This window comes from Podarcis cretensis (assembly GCF_951804945.1).
Source record: "Podarcis cretensis genome assembly, chromosome: Z".
NCBI lineage: Eukaryota > Metazoa > Chordata > Lepidosauria > Squamata > Lacertidae > Podarcis > Podarcis cretensis.
The window spans coordinates 47,430,344-47,448,711 of record NC_137184.1 but is presented as its reverse complement, the minus strand read 5'-3'; the positions used below and the strand labels follow the sequence as shown (position 1 = coordinate 47,448,711).

General features: G+C 46.9%; 1 protein-coding gene across 2 annotated transcripts in view; it reads right to left on the bottom strand.

The window, feature by feature from the left end:
* Positions 1-505: 505 nt before the first annotated feature.
* Positions 506-18,368, bottom strand: part of SLC7A3 (solute carrier family 7 member 3) — a 35,292-nt gene continuing 17,429 nt past the window's right edge. For both annotated transcript variants that reach the window (XM_079962795.1, XM_079962794.1), the window contains 11 exons: positions 12,011-12,420; positions 10,956-11,114; positions 10,146-10,323; positions 8,992-9,104; positions 7,910-8,132; positions 5,401-5,540; positions 4,808-4,910; positions 4,458-4,669; positions 3,446-3,612; positions 1,288-1,396; positions 506-1,152 (listed from right to left, as the gene is read on the bottom strand). In XM_079962795.1, coding sequence (XP_079818921.1) covers positions 1,022-1,152; positions 1,288-1,396; positions 3,446-3,612; positions 4,458-4,669; positions 4,808-4,910; positions 5,401-5,540; positions 7,910-8,132; positions 8,992-9,104; positions 10,146-10,323; positions 10,956-11,114; positions 12,011-12,380 — 1,905 coding nt within the window. In that variant the 5' untranslated portion in view covers positions 12,381-12,420 and the 3' untranslated portion in view covers positions 506-1,021. The remainder of the gene's footprint in view (positions 1,153-1,287; positions 1,397-3,445; positions 3,613-4,457; positions 4,670-4,807; positions 4,911-5,400; positions 5,541-7,909; positions 8,133-8,991; positions 9,105-10,145; positions 10,324-10,955; positions 11,115-12,010; positions 12,421-18,368) is intronic.

Below are 18,368 nucleotides of genomic sequence, written 5' to 3'. Positions count from 1 at the left end.
CAGCGTCCCCTATAAAATAGTACATGCATATGGGTTGCAAAAATGTGAAAGTGCTGAGTGAAGAGCAGGGCCATTGCAGAAAAAGATTTCAATTATGCCTTGTTATTTGTAATCCCATGCAATGCACCATCATTTAAAAGTGCTACAGTATCAAGAAACAGGCCCTTGCCTCGTGCCTCAGAATGTTTGACTTATGCTAGTGGAAGGGAGGGTGTTTTATTCTGCTTGTAAAGCAACACCAAGTTTGCTTTACCAGTGTGGCCTCTGGCTAAGAAGAAAGCCTGGGTAAAGCAGTTGGCAAAAGGAAAGATGTTCCTCTGCAGTGGAACAAAATTTATTCAAGTGCTTCTGCTGCACCATCACATTGGACTACTGAATGGCCCCAGACCAGATTGCCAGAAGCCCCAGAATAATTGTGTGTTTTATGGAGCCATGTATTTTAGCTTTTAGGTGTGTTGAAAGAGAGCTTAATAAGAAAGTAAATTGACATGAAGTATGACCAACATAACAAAAAAACCCACATTTTTATTTTTTTAAAAATGGTCCTTTGGAGTTTTAATCGTACAAAACATCAGTGTTTTGACGTTATACAAACAATGAACAGGACAGCAACAAATACTTATAGCTTCAGGGTCTAGAGACATGTTTTTGGACTGTAGACAAGCTGACACTTTCACAAACATCTACATGTGAGAAAGACAACCTCTTGCCAACACGGCCCAAAGAGAATAAACACAGACATGAAGGGAGGGGCAGCTTCTTTGCTCGAGGGTTGTCTTTCCCCCAAGAGCAGAAGAATCAGCTCTCCCTTAAGTCTGCCCCACTTCCTCCTGGTGCTTCCTCTCCCCTCCTGCTCTACAGGATGACACGGTTGACTTGGATATACTACAGCATGCTGGAGAGACCATTTGCCCAAGAGCTTGTCATCTGCTTGTCCTAGGGTGGCATAGGAGGCAGGTAGAGCTCAAGGGGACCTGTGGTGGGTAGGAGGTGGGGACAAGGAAAGAACCACATCCTCTTCTCAGATATCTCTATCTTGGCTCAGGTCGGAGGGTGCCCGCTGGAGAGGTTTGCTTGCCACTATCTGAGACTGTGGAGTGACTTGTCCTTGTACACTGTGGCGGATCCCATATCCAAAATAGATGGCAAAGCCTAGAAGAGAAATGGAGCCCAATGGTCACAAAGCATCCACAGCCAGGCTTCCCTAGCAACCAAGAAATGAACCACCAAGTGAGATTGGGACTGTTTCCTGTTATGGCAGCTTTCACAGACAGGGTGGCTCCTTACCTATTGCCATCCAGACAGCAAAACGGGCCCAGGTACCTGCATCCAGCTTCATCATGAGATAGATATTCACCAAGATACTGAAGAGGGGAAGCAGTGGCAGGCCAGGGACCTGTAAAAGACAAACAGGCCCAATGCAAGAGGATGCAAAACACCTAGCCTTTTGGGAAAAAAACTAGCTACCACCCACAATTTCCATTAGGATTAAAGCTTAGCCTGGTCTTCACTCGGGACTTTCCAGGCAGTAGGGTAAAGGTAAAGGTAAAGGTACCCCTGCCCGTACGGGCCAGTCTTGACAGACTCTGGGGTTGTGCGCCCATCTCACTTAAGAGGCCAGGGGCCAGCGCTGTCCGGAGACACTTCCAGGTCACGTGGCCAGCGTGACATCGCTGCTCTGGCGAGCCAGAGCCGCACACGGAAACGCCGTTTACCTTCCCGCTGGTAAGCGGTTCCTATTTATCTACTTGCACCCGGAGGTGCTTTCGAACTGCTAGGTTGGCAGGCGCTGGGACCGAGTAGCGGGAGCGCACCCCGCCGCAGGGATTCGAACCGCCGACCTTTCGATCGGCAAGTCCTAGGCGCTGAGGCTTTAACCCACAGCGCCACCTGCGTCCCTTCAGGCAGTAGGGTGGGGAGCCTAAAAGCAGGGGCTGGTGAAGCACAGACCAACCCCTATATTGTGCCTCCAGTACAAATTTCCAGTCTCCAAGTAATGGTATTTAAGGGGAGGGGAGAGGAAGCATGGGGAAAGAATGGCTTTCTCAATATTTTCCAAAGATCCTCTCCTGAAAATCCTTTCCTCCCATCAGTTCCATCATGTTCCTGAAAGAGTGAGGCTGTGCAGAAGGAGACTGTTGTCTTGCTCTTTTACAGAATGAAGCAGGAGGCTGGTGCTGCTTTTAAATTAACAGTGGCTGAGCACTCAACTGGAAGACTGCATCCAAGTAGATTGCATTGATGGGAGCTGTGGGGAAGTAGAAGAATGTTGCTTGCAAAATTTCATTGGCATAGAGGGGGCAGGTTGTGATGCTAAGTCATGAGTGATATCATAGATACAGGTCAACAGGTACCTACAACAAGCAGCAGTTATCCGTAGGGATAGTTGCAGTTGCTGGGGTAGGTTGGGGCAATAATTGCTTTTTACACAATTGGAAGAAGAGGATTCTCATAACAGATGCTACTGCAGAAGGGATGTCACTCAGTTCCCCTAGAGCAGATTGCAAATTCTTCATTTCCCCCTATACTACAGTACAATTGTGCCTTGTATGGGGTTTACGTTCTGGGGATGGCACATATCAGCAGAAACGCATACAGCTGAACTGCTCCCCTTGGAACTGTCCCTGCATGACTATCCTTAACTTCTAATCAAGACAGAGAGTTTTAAAAGCTCTGGGCTGCTCTCACAAGACCTCCCTGGACCGTCCAAGTTCCCACGAGTTCTTTAAAGCCTCCCAGAGCCTGGTGAGCAAGCCTGGGAGCTTTAAAAGCTCTTTTTGCATCAGAAAGCCCAGTGCAAAGGAGCTTTTAAGCTGTCCAGCATGTGTGAAATTAATTTGTGGACTTCAACCACACAAGGTTGAAATCACACAAGTTAAATGCATGTAAGATGCGAATGTACTGTACTTGGGAATCCCCCCCACTTCCCCCATCAGAGTTCAAGGTTTGAAGGGAGCAAACAAAGGATCATCCAATGGATTTCTGGGACTGCCCTTCCATCTCCAGTAATTTGACAATGAACAGAAAGTCCTAGCCTATTCCTGCAGGCAGGAACATAACACTTCCTGAAGGAAGGGACATCTTGAGCCCTATCACCTTCCCCCTAACCCTAGCCAAAGACCAGCAAGAACCAGAGGGGTCCTGTAAAGCAAGCTGAACTAAAGTCTTAAGTGCAGTGTAGAGGGCACAATACTCCCAAACTTTAGAGGGAGAGAGAGATGACCCATCAAGCAATCATGTCCAGGAGGGAAAGACGAAGTAAAAACACACACACACACACACACACTACTTCTGAAATGGGAGAAAGATGTGATGGCTTATCTCTCCCCCAAAAGATCCAGCAATGGCAGAAGATTGCTTGGCAAGCGCTGATGTGCCAGCTCTGCCACATGCAAGTGCCCCAAAATCCCACAAGTAAAGGCAGCCCTTTGGCCAGAACTCTTACTTTGAAAGTGAGGCGTGTCTTGCTCTCTGGCTGCCTCCAGATGATGATGGTGCCAACGAGTGAAACAACCAGGAGAACCACACAGGCAACGACCCAGCCAATGCTGCATTGCATGAGAGCTGCCGACTGTTGTGCCAAGATGCCACAGAGAGTGGTGATCATCAGAGCTGCAAGACAAGACCACCAAAAGCCAGATTTATAGAGCTGAAAACTGCCCCATCGTTCCACCTGAGAATCTTTTACCTCAAGGCGGAGACCTCTAGAAGCTGGACACCAACTCACATCAGCCCCAACTTGCATGGTTGGGGGCCAGAGAAGATGGAAGGCTCATTCATTCATTCAATTTGTAGCCCACCTTTCCTCCAGGGAGCTCAAGGTGGCACACATAGTTGTGCCCCCTCCATTTTAATCTCATCACAACCCAGACAGCGACTGGTCCAGGGTTACTGGGGATCTGGCCCCTGCTCTCCCTTGTCCTTGCCTAAACTCTAACCTACTGGTTCGCAAATCTTTTCCTCGGGGCCACAATTTCAGAATAAAAATTTACTTGCACCACACTGAATTTTTTATTGATAAATTGGAAAACAAAAAGAAACTCCCAGCAGAACTTGATTTATAACATAGAACACAACTGCTTTATAATATGGGACATCCAGAAAGTAGAAAACAATTCAGCTACAGAAGAACTTATATCATTCCCAAAATATAATGTTGGTTGTCCTTGAATCTTCCCACCACACTTGCTATCCTCTCCTGTCACATCAGTGTGGCATAGCACACCCTTTGAGAATCATGGCTCTAGCCACCAACAATAGGTGGGCCACAGGTTCCTCATTCCTGTTTTAACTGGAAATATCGGAGTCAGAACATGCACACTTATGCTTTGAGCCAAACCGGAGCTCTGCCTTGGGAAGCAGCAGGGGCTCAGCATCACCCCTGCGGTGCACTCCGGCTTCGCCCATCCAGGTGAGCAAACATGCTCAGTTTAGACCCCGCACATGCCAGCACTTACAGACAACTGTGCTGCTGATGTAGACAATGCGCCCTGAGATGGAAGTTGGAACATCTCCGGAAGGGCAGAAAAGGCGCCTCCAGGTGAACTTGTCTTTTAGGGCCACATGGCCATCACGGAGAGAAAGATTAATCACCACCTTCTCTTCTTCGCTTCCATTCATCTCAAGCATTTCCAAGTCTTTGGAGGGAGCGAACAGGTCAGGCTGGTATCTATCAGCAAAGGCAGAAGAGTTAAGTAAAAGGAAACTGCAATTCCCTGTCAGTCCTTCTGCAAAGGGGCATCCACCAGGCCTAGACATGGCTTGGAGAACTCTGTGTGGAGTGCTGCTCACTCCAAGAAGTACCCACCTGAGGATGAGAACACAAACAGCAACCAAGGAGTACGCCAGCAGAGTGCCAATGGACATGAGGTTAACCAGGTCCTTCAGCTCAAAGAGAAATGCCATTAGACCTGCAAGATAATAGCCCCACATGACTCATGGGCTGGCTTACTTATTTATTTACTACATTTATATACCACCTTTATATTCCAAGGATCTCAAGGTGGTGTACGTGGTTCATGCTTCCTCCCCATTTCATCCTCACAACAACCCTTTGAGGTAGATTAGGCTAAGAGATGTTGACTGGCTCAAGGTCACCCAGGGAGCTTCATGGCTGGATGGCGATTCTAACCCTGCTCTTCCAGGTCATAGTCCAACATTCTGACCATTACGCCACACTGGATAGAATCATAGAGTTGTAAGGGACCTCAAGGGTCATGTAGTCCAATCCCCTGCACTGCAAGTATATCAACACTTAGTTCCCCATCCAACTTGAAACTATACTAGACTCTGCTTAGCTTTTCAAATTTGCTAGCAATTTTATTGCTGCACCACTAGGATTGGTAATGGTGATGGAAGTGTAGAGGGCGAAAGGACAAAGACCCACTAAGATATCCATACCAGCAATGATGCCTGACACAACAGTAGCCACTAAGGGAGTCTTGGTTCGGCTGTGGACCCGGTACAGAAACCTGAAGAGTAGTCCATCTTCAGCCATGGCATAGATCACCCGTGGCATTGGGAATATGGAACCAAGCAAGCTGCATTGGGCAGGAAGAGACATAAAATCAAAACCCGGGCATATCTGAGAACTTCCATACGAAGAGAATGCAGATGGCCAACAGCTCATGAACGGAGTCTGTGGCCACCTTAGCACAAGTCACCCTCATGGTCTGCTTCTAAGTTCAAATCAAGTTGATGGCCTGACTTAAGGAGCCTGAAGCCCAGGGTGTCCAAAACACTGTCTACTCCCACATCCACCATACCATCTTCTAGGATGGAGGCAGCTACGTCCCAAGCTTAGATAATGCATGGATTGGCTGGATGCAGAGTGGTGGGAGGCACCAGCTGAGGTACACCCAACGGCAAGCCCAGAAACTGGTGGTGGGATGATGGTGCTGGCCAGAGGGAAAAGAGGGAGCAGACTGGGAGAAGGAGGTGTCAGAAGCTGAAGGGGTAACAGAGTTTAGTGAGCAGGAACAGGCAGGGGGCAGTTCAGACTCTGAGGTGGAAGTGGAAGCTAGAGGGAGCAGTCCTGCTGCGACCAGCTCCTCTACCTTCTGGTCTCCTAGAGCACGCAATAAAATGAAGAGGGCAAAGCAGAGGAGGGGTGTGCACAGGTGCAGTTTCCGATTGCTTTGGAAAGAACCTGGAGAGGAGGAGACTTACGAAGTGTTGGGAGATGGCGGGGACCTTCAGTCCTTGCAACTGCCTTGTTGGAGCAAGACCTACCAAGACCTACCAGGATAACTAGGTCTGCACCGTTTTGGTTTCTTGAATAAAGAGTTAACTTCACTGACACTGTGTTTTGCTTTGATTGCTGAACTACGCTTGACAAGTAAGCAGCTACTGGGGCAAGGGCTTTCTCTGTAATGTGCCCATGCTCAGGGAACTCTATCCTGAGACACGTTTGCCTTACACTTTGGTACGACCCTTGAGGGTACTAGGCAAAGTGCGCCCACTTCACTTGAGTCTTTAATGGCATTTAATAGCCTTTTGACTCCTTGTGTTGCCTGCTTTAAAACCAGAGCTGGTCTTTTAAAGTATCACTGATGATTTGATTTATCTTATCTGCTCTTTTATTTGTTTTATAGATTACAGCTCTTTGGCATTTTCTCCACTGGGCAAGCTTCTGTTTGTTAGCTACTCTTCCAACAGTAGGATAGTAGGATTTAAATGCTGAAACCAACTAAACTAAGAGGAAAACTGTGGCAGATAAAGGGAATGGGGATGCCACAGAGTACACAATTTGCATGAAGAAGGTCCTGGGTTCAGTCTCTGGGCTCATCAGGTAGGGCTGGCAAAGGCTATTTGCAGGTGAGGCAGTGGAAGTGCTGGACCATTGTCTTGCCTTGGTAACGGACTGGATGAGAGCCAATAAACTGAAGCTCAATTCAGATATGACTGAGATACTGTTAATGGATAGTTCCCTAGACCAGATGGCTGGGATGCTGCCTGCTCTTGATGGGGTTACACTTCTTTTTAAGGAGTAGCTTGTGGGGTGCTTCTGGACCCACTGCTGTCCTTTGAGGCTCAGGTGGCCTTGGTGGTGTTGAGTGCCTTCCATCAGCTTCAGCTAGTGGCCCAGCTACACCCCTATCTGGACAAGGAGAGCCTAACTTCTGTTGTCTGTGCTCTGGTTACCTCTAAGTTAGATTACTGAAACACATTGTATGCAGAGCTGCATCTGAAGATGGTTTGGAAATTCAGCTGGTGCAGAATTTGGTAGCCAGGATTGCTTACCAGGTCAAGATGATTTGAGTATATTATGCTGATCCTGGCCCAACTGCACTGGCTGCCAATTAGCTTCTGGGCCCAATTCAAGTTTTGACCTGGAAAGTCTTAAACGACTCAGACCCGCAATACCTCAAGGACTGCCTCTCTTGTTACAAACCAACCTGGACCCTGAGAAGATCAGTTGATGCCTTTCCTCGTGTGCCTCTTCCACAAGAGGTCCAGAGGGTGGCAATTCAAGAACGGGCCTTTTCTGCAGTGGCAACCCATTTGGGGAATGCTCTCCCCAGGGAGGTTCAGCTGGCGCCTTCATTATACACCTTTAAGCGCCAGGCGAAAACGTTCCTCTTTAACCAGGGCTTTGGCTGATTGACATCTGGTGCCCTTTTAAAATGTGTTGTGGGAGCGGGGATTCTTTGTTTGTTCGTTCTTATTTTTATTATGTATTTTAATGTCATGAACTGCCCAGGGATCTATGAATGATGGGCAGTATACAAATTTAATTAATTCATCATCATCATCATCATCATCATTATTATTAATAATAATAATAATAATACTGGGTCCACATATGCAATACTATGAGGATCAGACACTGAAGCTAACACAGCTCTTCGCGTTTCCTATGTAACAGCAGTAGAAAATTCAGTGCATGCTGCTTTTCCTTATCCCTTACCTGGTGGAGAGGGCACAGAGTGAGCCAATAGCTACTACATAGCGGGCTGGCTCCCACCCCACAGCCTTGAAGGCATCAGGCAGGGGGCTCTCCTTGTTCACCAAGTAGTAAGGCACCATCAAGGTCAAGGAAGCAGAAACCCCAAAGTAAGCCACAAAGCAGATCAGGAGTGAGGCAATGATGCCAATGGGCATGGCGCGCTGCGGGTTCCGAGCTTCCTCACCTGGAGAAAGGGGTCGAGACAGAAGAAAACTATCAACTTCAGTTTCTCTCACCTCTTAATCTTAAATTCAGTTTGTCCCATTTCCACATTATTTTGTGCTTGTTTCTTAAATGTCACCACAACATTTCTCATGCGTGTTTGTCCCCATATCTATGTTTTTTGTGTGCACAGTTTTGCCCTGATGACTGCATCTCTGCAATTCCTCTTAATATGCACTCCCCCCATTTTTTTTTTGCTGGAGAATTTTGCCACCAAAATTCAGAAAAGGCAGCTGTGTTTTGATTTATGTAACTTGTTTGAATGAGTTAGGCTCACATTAAAATGCAGACTGAACAGAACAACTCAGATGAGATTCCAGCAAATTCCTCTCTCATTTACTGTACCCAAGACAGGCACAGCCTTGGACCCCCACCCTTCACACACAATTCACACCACACCACACTACTTCAAATATGTGAATCTGCACAGTGCAGGTGTTGTTTACTTGCCCTGCAAATCTACTACTCTGGCAAAGAACATCTCTAGGCAGGAGAACTATTTCATGTGAAGTGGGTCTTGGGAACTTCCAGGTAAGACAGTGCACTGTTGCACAGAGTTGCATTGCGAATGACTTATTTCCCTAGATCACAAGCAGAAACTTCCTGCTGAAAGCACAGTACGGAACAGCAGCTCATCCTTGCCCTGGGAGAAGAGCAGAGATGCCAGAGGGCCCTGTTGATGCACGCAGCTCACCCCCAGTTGCTGAGCGTGGCATTTCCCTCTCTCTTGATTGCACACCTGCCTGTGCTCCAGGGTATGTGGAAATACAGAAGGGAACTTCTCACCTATTCGCCACACCCCTCAAATGCAGATACTCTACCTGTGGTTGCAATGCAGTCAAATCCAACAAAGGCATAGAAGCACGTGGCAGCCCCAGAGAGGACCCCCTCGAAGCCAAAGGGAAAGAAGCCACCACTGCCAAAGCGCCCAATGCTGAAAGAGAGAGAAAGATGTACTTCAGCAACATTCAAGGAAGCCAAAACATAGGAGAACAGCCTCCTGACAGGCCATTCAGGAATATGTGTACTCGATGAATTAAATCTCCCCCTAGAACAGCTGATCCATGAACCATGAGGGCCTCTCCAAACTGGCTCCTCTCTGCTGCTACTTCCTTTCCTATTCACCCCTGCTTTAGCCAGGGATGGACTTTGGTACTATGGTGCCCTGAGCTAGGCCAAAATTTGGTGCCCCCACTGTTGCACTGTCGGGTTTTAGGAAGAATGTGCAAGGACTCTGACAGGGTCCTAAAGCCTTCCTACCTCCTTCCCAAAGCTGGAAAAAGCACTAACTAGGCTAAGGGAGGGGACGCAGGTGGCGCTGTGGGTTAAAGCCTCAGCGCCTAGGACTTGCCGATCGAAAGGTCGGCGGTTCGAATCCCTGCGGCGGGGTGCGCTCCCGCTGCTCGGTCCCAGCGCCTGCCAACCTAGCAGTTCGAAAGCACCTCCGGGTGCAAGTAGATAAATAGGGATCGCTTACCAGCGGGAAGGTAAACGGCGTTTCCGTGTGCGGCTCTGGCTCGCCAGAGCAGCAATGTCACGCTGGCCACGTGACCCGGAAGTGTCTCCGGACAGCGCTGGCCCCTGGCCTCTTAAGTGAGATGGGCGCACAACCCCAGAGTCTGTCAAGACTGGCCCGTACGGGCAGGGGTACCTTTACCTTTACCTTTAGGCTAAGGGAAGGAGACAGGAGGACTCTAGGACCCTGTCGGAATCCTCAGGCCTCCTTCCTATAGTGGGACAAGTGCTTACTGGATGCCCTCTCTGCTTGGTGCCTGCTCAGTGCCCAGAGAGGGGAAACCAGTCCCATTGCCCTAAAACCATGTGCTGCACAGCACCATAATAAAAACTGGGAGCCACCTGCACCCAGATACTATTCTCCACAGAGCAGGACAGGCTGCTGCCTCCCATCCTAAATTTAATTGAAGCTTGGGGAGAAGGTCAGACAGATGTTATGCAAGGGGAGAAGGGCCCTTACCTGCTTCCACCCTCGTGTTTCCATGTGTGGTTCTGATAATCTTCCTGGGATAAGGTCCAGTTCTTGACATCTCCCTTCACAAAGCCAGCAATGATGACAAAGCTCAGGACCAGTAAGTTGATAGCCGTGAAGATTTTGTTCACCAGGGCAGATTCACTCACACCAAATGACAGCAGACCTGAAAGAGAGTGAGAGATGGGTGCACAGATTTATGGCAAGTCTCTTGGGAGCAGGCCTCCAGGCTTGCTGGGTTAACGATTATGATCACCTCCACAACATGTTCTAGGGCAGAAGAACCTATTCATGGGGCTCTGAACTACAGCGCTCCATAAACAGTCTGTCACTGGCATATTTCAGGAGAACCCTGATTCCACCTCTGCATTGATTTAAGATCTGTTGAGGCTCTCTCCCTCTTTCATTCTTCTTTGGAGGTTAGACAAGTAAGCTACTTGAGGAGGGGGGCTGTCACCTGGAAGATGGAGCAAGTTTGTTTTCCCCTGCTCTGGTGGATAGCACTTGAACCAATGGCTTCAAGTTACAAGAAAAGAGATTCTGACTAAACATCAGGAAGAACTTCCTGACAGCGAGAGCTGTTCAACAGTGTAACAGACTCCCTTGGGAGGTGGTGGACTCTCCTTCCTTAGAAGTTTATAATCAGTCGAGGTTGGATGGCCATCTGTCATGTGTGATCTAGTTGAGATTCCCACATTGCAGAGGGTTGAGCTACATTGTCCTCATGCCCCCCCAACTCTACAAGTCTATGATTATTGCCAGGGAAGAAGGGCCTTACCGCTGCAGAGATTGCCTCACCTGTAAGCAGCAAAACCAGAAAGAGAGCAAAGAAGTCAGGATATTTAGCCAGCACATTCTCCACATGAAGGGCAGTATGATTGTGGAAGAAATTAGAGATGTGGCCGCCAATGATGTTGTCAAAGGTTGAGCTCCAGGCACGAGCGACGCTTGCTGTCCCTGGAAACCAAAAGGAGAGCCCTTCATTAACAAACACAACCTCAGCTGCTTCCAGCCACATACAGAGTGAATGGGCCTCAGCACACCACAGAGAGATGCCCGAGGTGAATATGGGAGAACAATTCACATCATCAAGATGAGCCACTTGTTCCAGAAGAAAGCAAAATGCTGCTTGTCCTCTCTGGATAGAGATAGCCTGGCTACTGTTATTCTTGTTTGGTAAACTTCAGATTAGACTACTACAATACACTGTATTGGCAGGGCTGCCTTTGAAGACTACTTGGAAAGTTAAGTTGGTTCAGGAGGCTGCTGATAGTAACTGCTGGCCATGAAGCAATGCCTACTGAGAAGGTCCTCCACCAGGTGTTTCTATTAGGTAAGGTTAGATGGGTAGTGACCGGACAGAGGCTTTTTTTTTTCATTGAAGCTTCATTTGAGAATCACCCCTCTCTGAGTAGTAAAGGAGCCACAACATCATTAAGGAGGCAAATTAAACCTCCTGGCTGTTTAGTAGTTTTAGTTCTGTGCTGCTGTTTTGATATTAATTCCTTCTGAACTGTATCCCTCCTCTCTATATTTTAGTAATTTTTAGTAAATTCTTTTGGATATAGTTCAGTCGGGGGAAAACGGCCCCCAAAATATTTTAAATAAACTATGCATAAAATTATTTCTCAACCGTGACTGAACTGTTATGCTATTTGAATCTGTAAGTAATGAGTAATGTACTGTAAGTCTAGGTGGCCCCCTACTCCTGAGGGGTTTGGGCGCTGAGAAGAGTGCTTCTTTCATGCATTGCTGCAGCCAAACCTGTTTCTTTGCACCTGATCTCAGGGTGAAATCATTCTTGTCTACTCATTCAAAGTCACCTCCTTTACTCTGAGCCGAACGGCACATACCTATCATATAGGAGAGAATGAGGTTCCATCCTGTGGTGAAGGCCCAGATCTCCCCAACTGTGACATAGCTGTAGAGGTAGGCAGAGCCAGCCTTGGGCACTCGGGCTCCAAACTCTGCGTAGCACAGACCAGCTAACACTGATGAGACAGCTGCTATGAAGAAGCAGAGCACGATGGAAGGGCCTGCGTCGTCCACGGCCACCTCCCCGGACAAAACGTAGACACCAGCCCCAAGGGTGCTGCCCACACCAAGAGCTATCAGGTCCAGGGTGGAGAGGCAACGAGCTAACTGGGTCTCATCAGAGCTGAGGTCCACTGTGCGCTGCCGGATCAGCTTCTTGGCAAAGCTTGCCATGGTTTTCTCCAGCATTCTGGACAATTGTGTAAAATGTCCAATGCTTCCCAAGGATCTAAGAAAAGAGAATGTTGCAGTGTTAGAGCCAGCAATATGGGTTGTGTGCCAGCAAGAATGTGGGTAAGGATTTTAAGATGTAACAGAACCATGCCAGTGGTAATGCAAAAATGTGACTGAGGAAGCTGGAGCCCTATACCACTTGGAATCAGGCCACCCTACATAGAATCATAGAATTGGAAGAGACCACAAGGGCCATCGAGTCCAACCTCCTGCCAAGCAGGAAACACCATCAGAGCACTCCTGACATATGGTTGTCAAGCCTCTGCTTAAAGACCTCCAAAGAAGGAGAGTCCACCACACTCCTTGGCAGCAAATTCCACTGTCAAACAGCTCTTACTGTCAGGAAGTTCTTCCTAATGTTTGGGTGGAATCTTCTTTCTTGTAGTTTGGAACCATTGCTCCGTGTCCGCTTCTCTGGAGCAGCAGAAAACAACCTTTCTCCCTCCTCTATGTGACATCCTTTTATATATTTGAACATGGCTATCATATCACCCCTCAACCTCCTCTTCTCCAGGCTAAACATGCCCAGCTCCCTTAGCCGTTCCTCATAAGGCATCGTTTCCAGGCCTTTGACCATTTTGGTTGCCCTCCTCTGGAAACGTTCCAGTTTGTCAGTGTCCTTCTTGAACTGTGGTGCCCAGAACTGGACACAGTACTCCAGGTGAGGTCTGACCAGAGCAGAATACAGTGGCACTATTACTTCCCTTGATCTAGATGCAATACTCCTATTGATGCAGCCCAGAATTGCATTGGCTTTTTTAGCTGCCGCGTCACACTGTTGGCTCATGTCAAGTTTGTGGTCAACCAAGACTCCTAGATCCTTTTCACATGTACTGCTCTCAAGCCAGGTGTCACCCATCTTGTATTTGTGCCTCTCATCTTTTTTGCCCAAGTGCAATACTTTACATTTCTCCCTGTTAAAATTCATCTTGTTTGTTTTGGCCCAGTTCTCTAATCTGTCAAGGTCATTTTGAAGTGTGATCCTGTCCTCTGGGGTGTTAGCCACCCCTCCCAGTTTGGTGTCATCTGCAAATTTGATCAGGATGCCCTTGAGTCCATCACCCAAGTCGTTGACAAAGATGTTGAATAAGACCGGGCCCAAGACAGAACCCTGTGGCACCCCACTAGTCACTCTTCTCCAGGATGAAGAGGAACCATTGATGAGCACCCTTTGGGTTCGGTCAGTCAGCCAGTTACAAATCCACTGAGTGGTAGCATAGTCAAGACCGCATTTTACCAGCTTCTTTACAAGAATATCATGGGGCACCTTGTCAAATGCCTTGCTGAAATCAAGGTAGGCTACATCCACTGCGTTCCCTTCATCTACCAGGCTTGTAATTCTGTCAAAAAACGAGATCAGGTTAGTCTGACATGACTTATTTTTCAGAAATCCATGCTGACTATTGGTGATCACAGCATTCCTTTCTAGGTGCTCACAGACTGTTTGCTTAATGATCTGCTCCAGAATCTTCCCTGGTATTGATGTCAGACTGACTGGGCGGTAATTATTTGGGTCCTCTCTTTTGCCCTTTTTGAAAATAGGGACAACATTTGCCCTCCTCCAGTCTGCCGGGACTTCGCCTGTTCTCCAGGAATTCTCAAAGATGAATGCCAGTGGTTCTGAGATCACATCTGCCAGTTCTTTTAATACTCTTGGATGCAGTTCATCTGGCCCTGGAGACTTGAATACATCTAAACTAGCCAAGTATTCTTGTACTATCTCCTTAGTTATTCTGGGCTGTGTTTCCTCTGCTGAATCATTTGCTCCAAATTCTTCAGGTCGGGCATTGTTTTCTTTATCGGAGAAGACTGAGGCAAAAAAGGCATTGAGGAGTTCAGCCCTTTCTGTGTCCCCTGTTTGCATTTCACCATCTTCTCCTCTGAGTGACCCCACTGTTTCTTTGTTCTTCCTTTTGCTACGAACATACCCATAAAAGCCTTTTTTGTTGCTTTTAACATCTCTAGCAAGCCTGAGTTCATTCTGTGCTTTAGCTTTTCTGACTTTGTGTCTACACGTGCTGGCTATTTGTTTGAATTCCTCTTTGGTGGTTTCCCCCCCTTTCCATTTTTTGTACACATCCTTTTTTAATCTTAGCTCAGTTAAAAGTTCTTTAGATAGCCACCCTGGCTTCTTTAGGCACCTTCCATGTTTCCGTCTCATTGGTATTGCCTGAAGTTGTGCTTTTACTATCTCCCTCTTAACAATCTCCCAGCCCTTTCCTTTTAGTATTACTGTCCATGGGATCTCACCCAGCACTTCCCTAAGTTTTATGAAGTCAGCTTTCTTAAAGTCAAGAAATTGAGTCCTAGTATGCTTGGCTGTTCCTTTCCGCTGTATAGTAAACTTCAGAAGAGCATGATCACTCGCGCCTAATGATCCTTCCACTTCTACCCCACTAACCAGGTCATCAACAGTGGTTAGGACCAGATCTAAAATGGCTGTTCCTCTTGTTGCTTCTCCCACTTTCTGGACAATGAAGTTGTCTGCAAGGCCAGTGAGGAATCTGTTTAACCTTATGCTCTTGGCTGAGTTTGACATCCAACAAATATCCGGGTAATTGAAGTCCCCCATTACTACTATCTCCCTTCCTTTTGCATGCTTGGCCATCTGTTCCAGGAAGGCATCATCTATGTCCTCCGTTTGGCTTGGGGATCTATAGTAAACTCCCACAATGAGGTCACTGTTATTCTTCTCTCCCTTAATTTTGACCCAAATGCTCTCACTTTGGCTTTGAGGTTCTAAATCCTGGATCTCTTCACAGGTATACACATCCCTGACATATAACGCCACTCCTCCTCCTTTCTTGTCTGGTCTGTTTCTCTGAAATAGATTGTATCCCTCCATTATTACATTCCAATCATGGGACTTATCCCACCAGGTTTCAGTGGTGCCTATTATGTCATATTTAGTTTGCTGTACCAAGAGCTCAAGCTCATCTTGTTTATTTCCCATGCTTTGCGCATTAGTGTACAGACATTGAAGTCCATTAATCATTCCCCCGTGTCTCTTATTTAGGGATTTTTTCCTCCCACCACTAGATCTGTGTGCTGTTTGCTCCATTTGGTCTATGACATTTGGATGATCATCTTCATCAATTGATAGACTCCTACCTTCAGGAGCACTGTCTCCCTCCCCCACATTAGTCAGTTTAAAGCCCTCCTGATGAGGTTTCTGAGATTTTTGGCAAAAACATTCCTCCCAACCGTTGTGAGGTGCAGCCTATCACTTGTCAGAAGTCCATCTTCAAGAAACTGCAGTCCGTGATCTAAGAATCCAAACCGTTCCTGTTTACACCATTTGCGAAGCCAGCTGTTCACTTCCACTATTTTCCCCTCTCTCCCTGGGCCACGTCGTTCAACTGGGAGGACAGATGAGATGACAATTTGTGCATTTAATTGCTTCAATTTCCTGCCCAGAGCCTCATAGTCTCTTTTGATCTTCTGGAGGCTATTGCTTGCAGTGTCATTGGTTCCCACATGAACCAAGAGGGGTAATTCCTTGTTCCCCAACAGAACCCCATAATGGTGTTCCACTCCTTCTTCCCTCTGTGGTCAAGTTCAGCCATTCAGGGTCAGCACCTTGAGCATTTTTTAAAGCCAACCTATGTTGGCTTTAAAGGCAGTGTTTATTTATTCATAAGCTGCAGGTAAGGCAGATATTGTTACTGAAATAAAATAAAAATTGTTATGAGGGGCAGAAGCAAGCAATCAGGGAGTGCCAGTTCCAAAGCACAATTTTCATCCCGGATCCCCAGAATCTAAGTAACCTGTAACCCAAGGACAGCTGAGGAATTTTCACTGGCCCTTTTTCAAATCAAGTAGGTTAGACTGTGTGGGACGCAGGTGGCGCTGTGGGTTAAACCACAGAGCCTAGGGCTTGCTGATCAGAAGGTCGGCGGTTTGAATCCCCACGATGGGGTGAGCTCCCGTTGCCCAGTCCCTGCTCCTGCCAACCTAGCAGTTCAAAAGCACATCAAAGTGCAAGTAGATAAATAGGTACCGCTCCGGCGGGAAGGTAAACGGTGTTTCCGTGCGCTGCTCTGGTTCACCAGAAGTGGCTTAGTCATGCTAGCCACATTACCCGGAAGCTGTATGCCGGCTCCCTCGGCCAATAAAGCGAGATGAGCGCCACAACCCCAGAGTTGACCACGACTGGACCTAATGGTCAGGGGTCCCTTTACCTTTGGTTAGACTGTAGCTTTCAAGTCTAGGGCAGCAGCAGCAGTGGCTAACTCTCAGTTCAGGGGCATGATCCAGCCCTCCAAGACCCTAGTGATTTTGGCATTAGCGTTAAACATGGGGAGGGATTAAATTAGGCATAGCACTGGATTGGGCAGAAGCCAGTGCCCTGATGGGGAAATTGCCTCCTATCCAGGCATCTGTTTTGTTGAGTGGCATTATCGCAATCGGGGGGGGGGGGGGAGGACCCTAAGCTCACACACGACAATTTCATAGAACCTATACTCAAGAGGGTATACAGACAGGCAATAGTTGTGGTCAACCAAGTTCTATTCATGAGTAGACTCATTGGAATGAACGGGCCAACGTCATTTGTGCCTTTAATTCATATGGGTCTACTCCAAGTAGGACTAGCATTGGATGCAACCCCATTGGGTCTCAACCCAGAGTATTTAAGGTAAATGTTGCTGTTGGAAATGCCAGAGGCTAGCTTAGAAGCCAGAGGGATAGTGGTTACACATTAAATCCACATACCCTGCAGGTGTCCATGAAGGTTAGCAAAAGGCAGCTCTTGGGATTAATAGTGTTTACACAAGATAAAAAGGCAGGAAGATATCTTCAGCTATTAACCAAAGTTTAAACCAACTTTGGTTAACAGACAACATAACAAACTTTAGTCCAGAACATCCAGCTATGGGCCAGGCGGAATGAGACCTTGGGGTCAGTGTTAAGTCTGGCACATGATGCACAGGACAAAACTTGCACCCCACATTCCTGAATCTGCTGTTAAAAGTCCTGTGCAGATGCAAAAGACAGCATCTTTTTTAAAAAAAGAGCTCTCAAGATTTCACAAATAAATGAAGGCAACTTAACAAGTACTGAAATCACAAGGTGGTTTCAATCCCACCTAACCAAGCACAGAAGGGGAAATAGCTCCGTGTCAGTGGAGCTTGGGCTAAGACAGAGATCCCATGGAGGCAAGGAATGAAGATGTAAATAATGCTTATGGATTGATTGATTGATTGATTGACTGATTGATTGATGGCAAATTTAGTAAGAGTGAAAAAGAAGAAAAGGTGTTGGCTGTCACTGACAAAAATAAATTCATTGATCCTGATGTAACTGAATAAATTAATGTAAGCAATATCAATGAAATAATAGTGGCTTATATATACAGTACTTCTAACTTCATATTAATCAATGTAATATTTTTATATCTACCTGTGCATTTTTGTAATATTTTGTTTAAGTTGTCTGTTGTTGCTTCAGTTTTCTGTATTAAGTGGAATAAGAAATTAAATAACCAATCAATCAGCCCATCTGTCCTATGTGGCACTTCTTGGTCTTCCCAGAATTGATGTAACCAAATCAGAAAGAGTGTATGGAACTAAAAACACCAGCAGCATTCTGAACAGGGAGTTTCTGTATCAGATGCTTCTCTAGGACAGACAGACAGAGAACTTGAATTAAAGCTCTGGGGCACCCTCCATACTACAATTCCCATACTACAATGGGGCACCCTCCATACTACAATTCCCCCCAGGAATCCAAAACAAAGAGACTCAGAAGAAATTGAAGGATACCAGCCAATCCTCTGCTTGCTCAACACAAACTAGGTTTTCCTTGTCTGTTTTTCAAAAGATAAAAAGGATTTCATCTGTGCTCTTTGTGAAAAGTTTGCACTAGGCTCAGACAAATCATAACAGTCTCATCGCAGGCAAACAGAAGAGTGGTTATTTTTACAAGGCTGGGCTGATGACATCC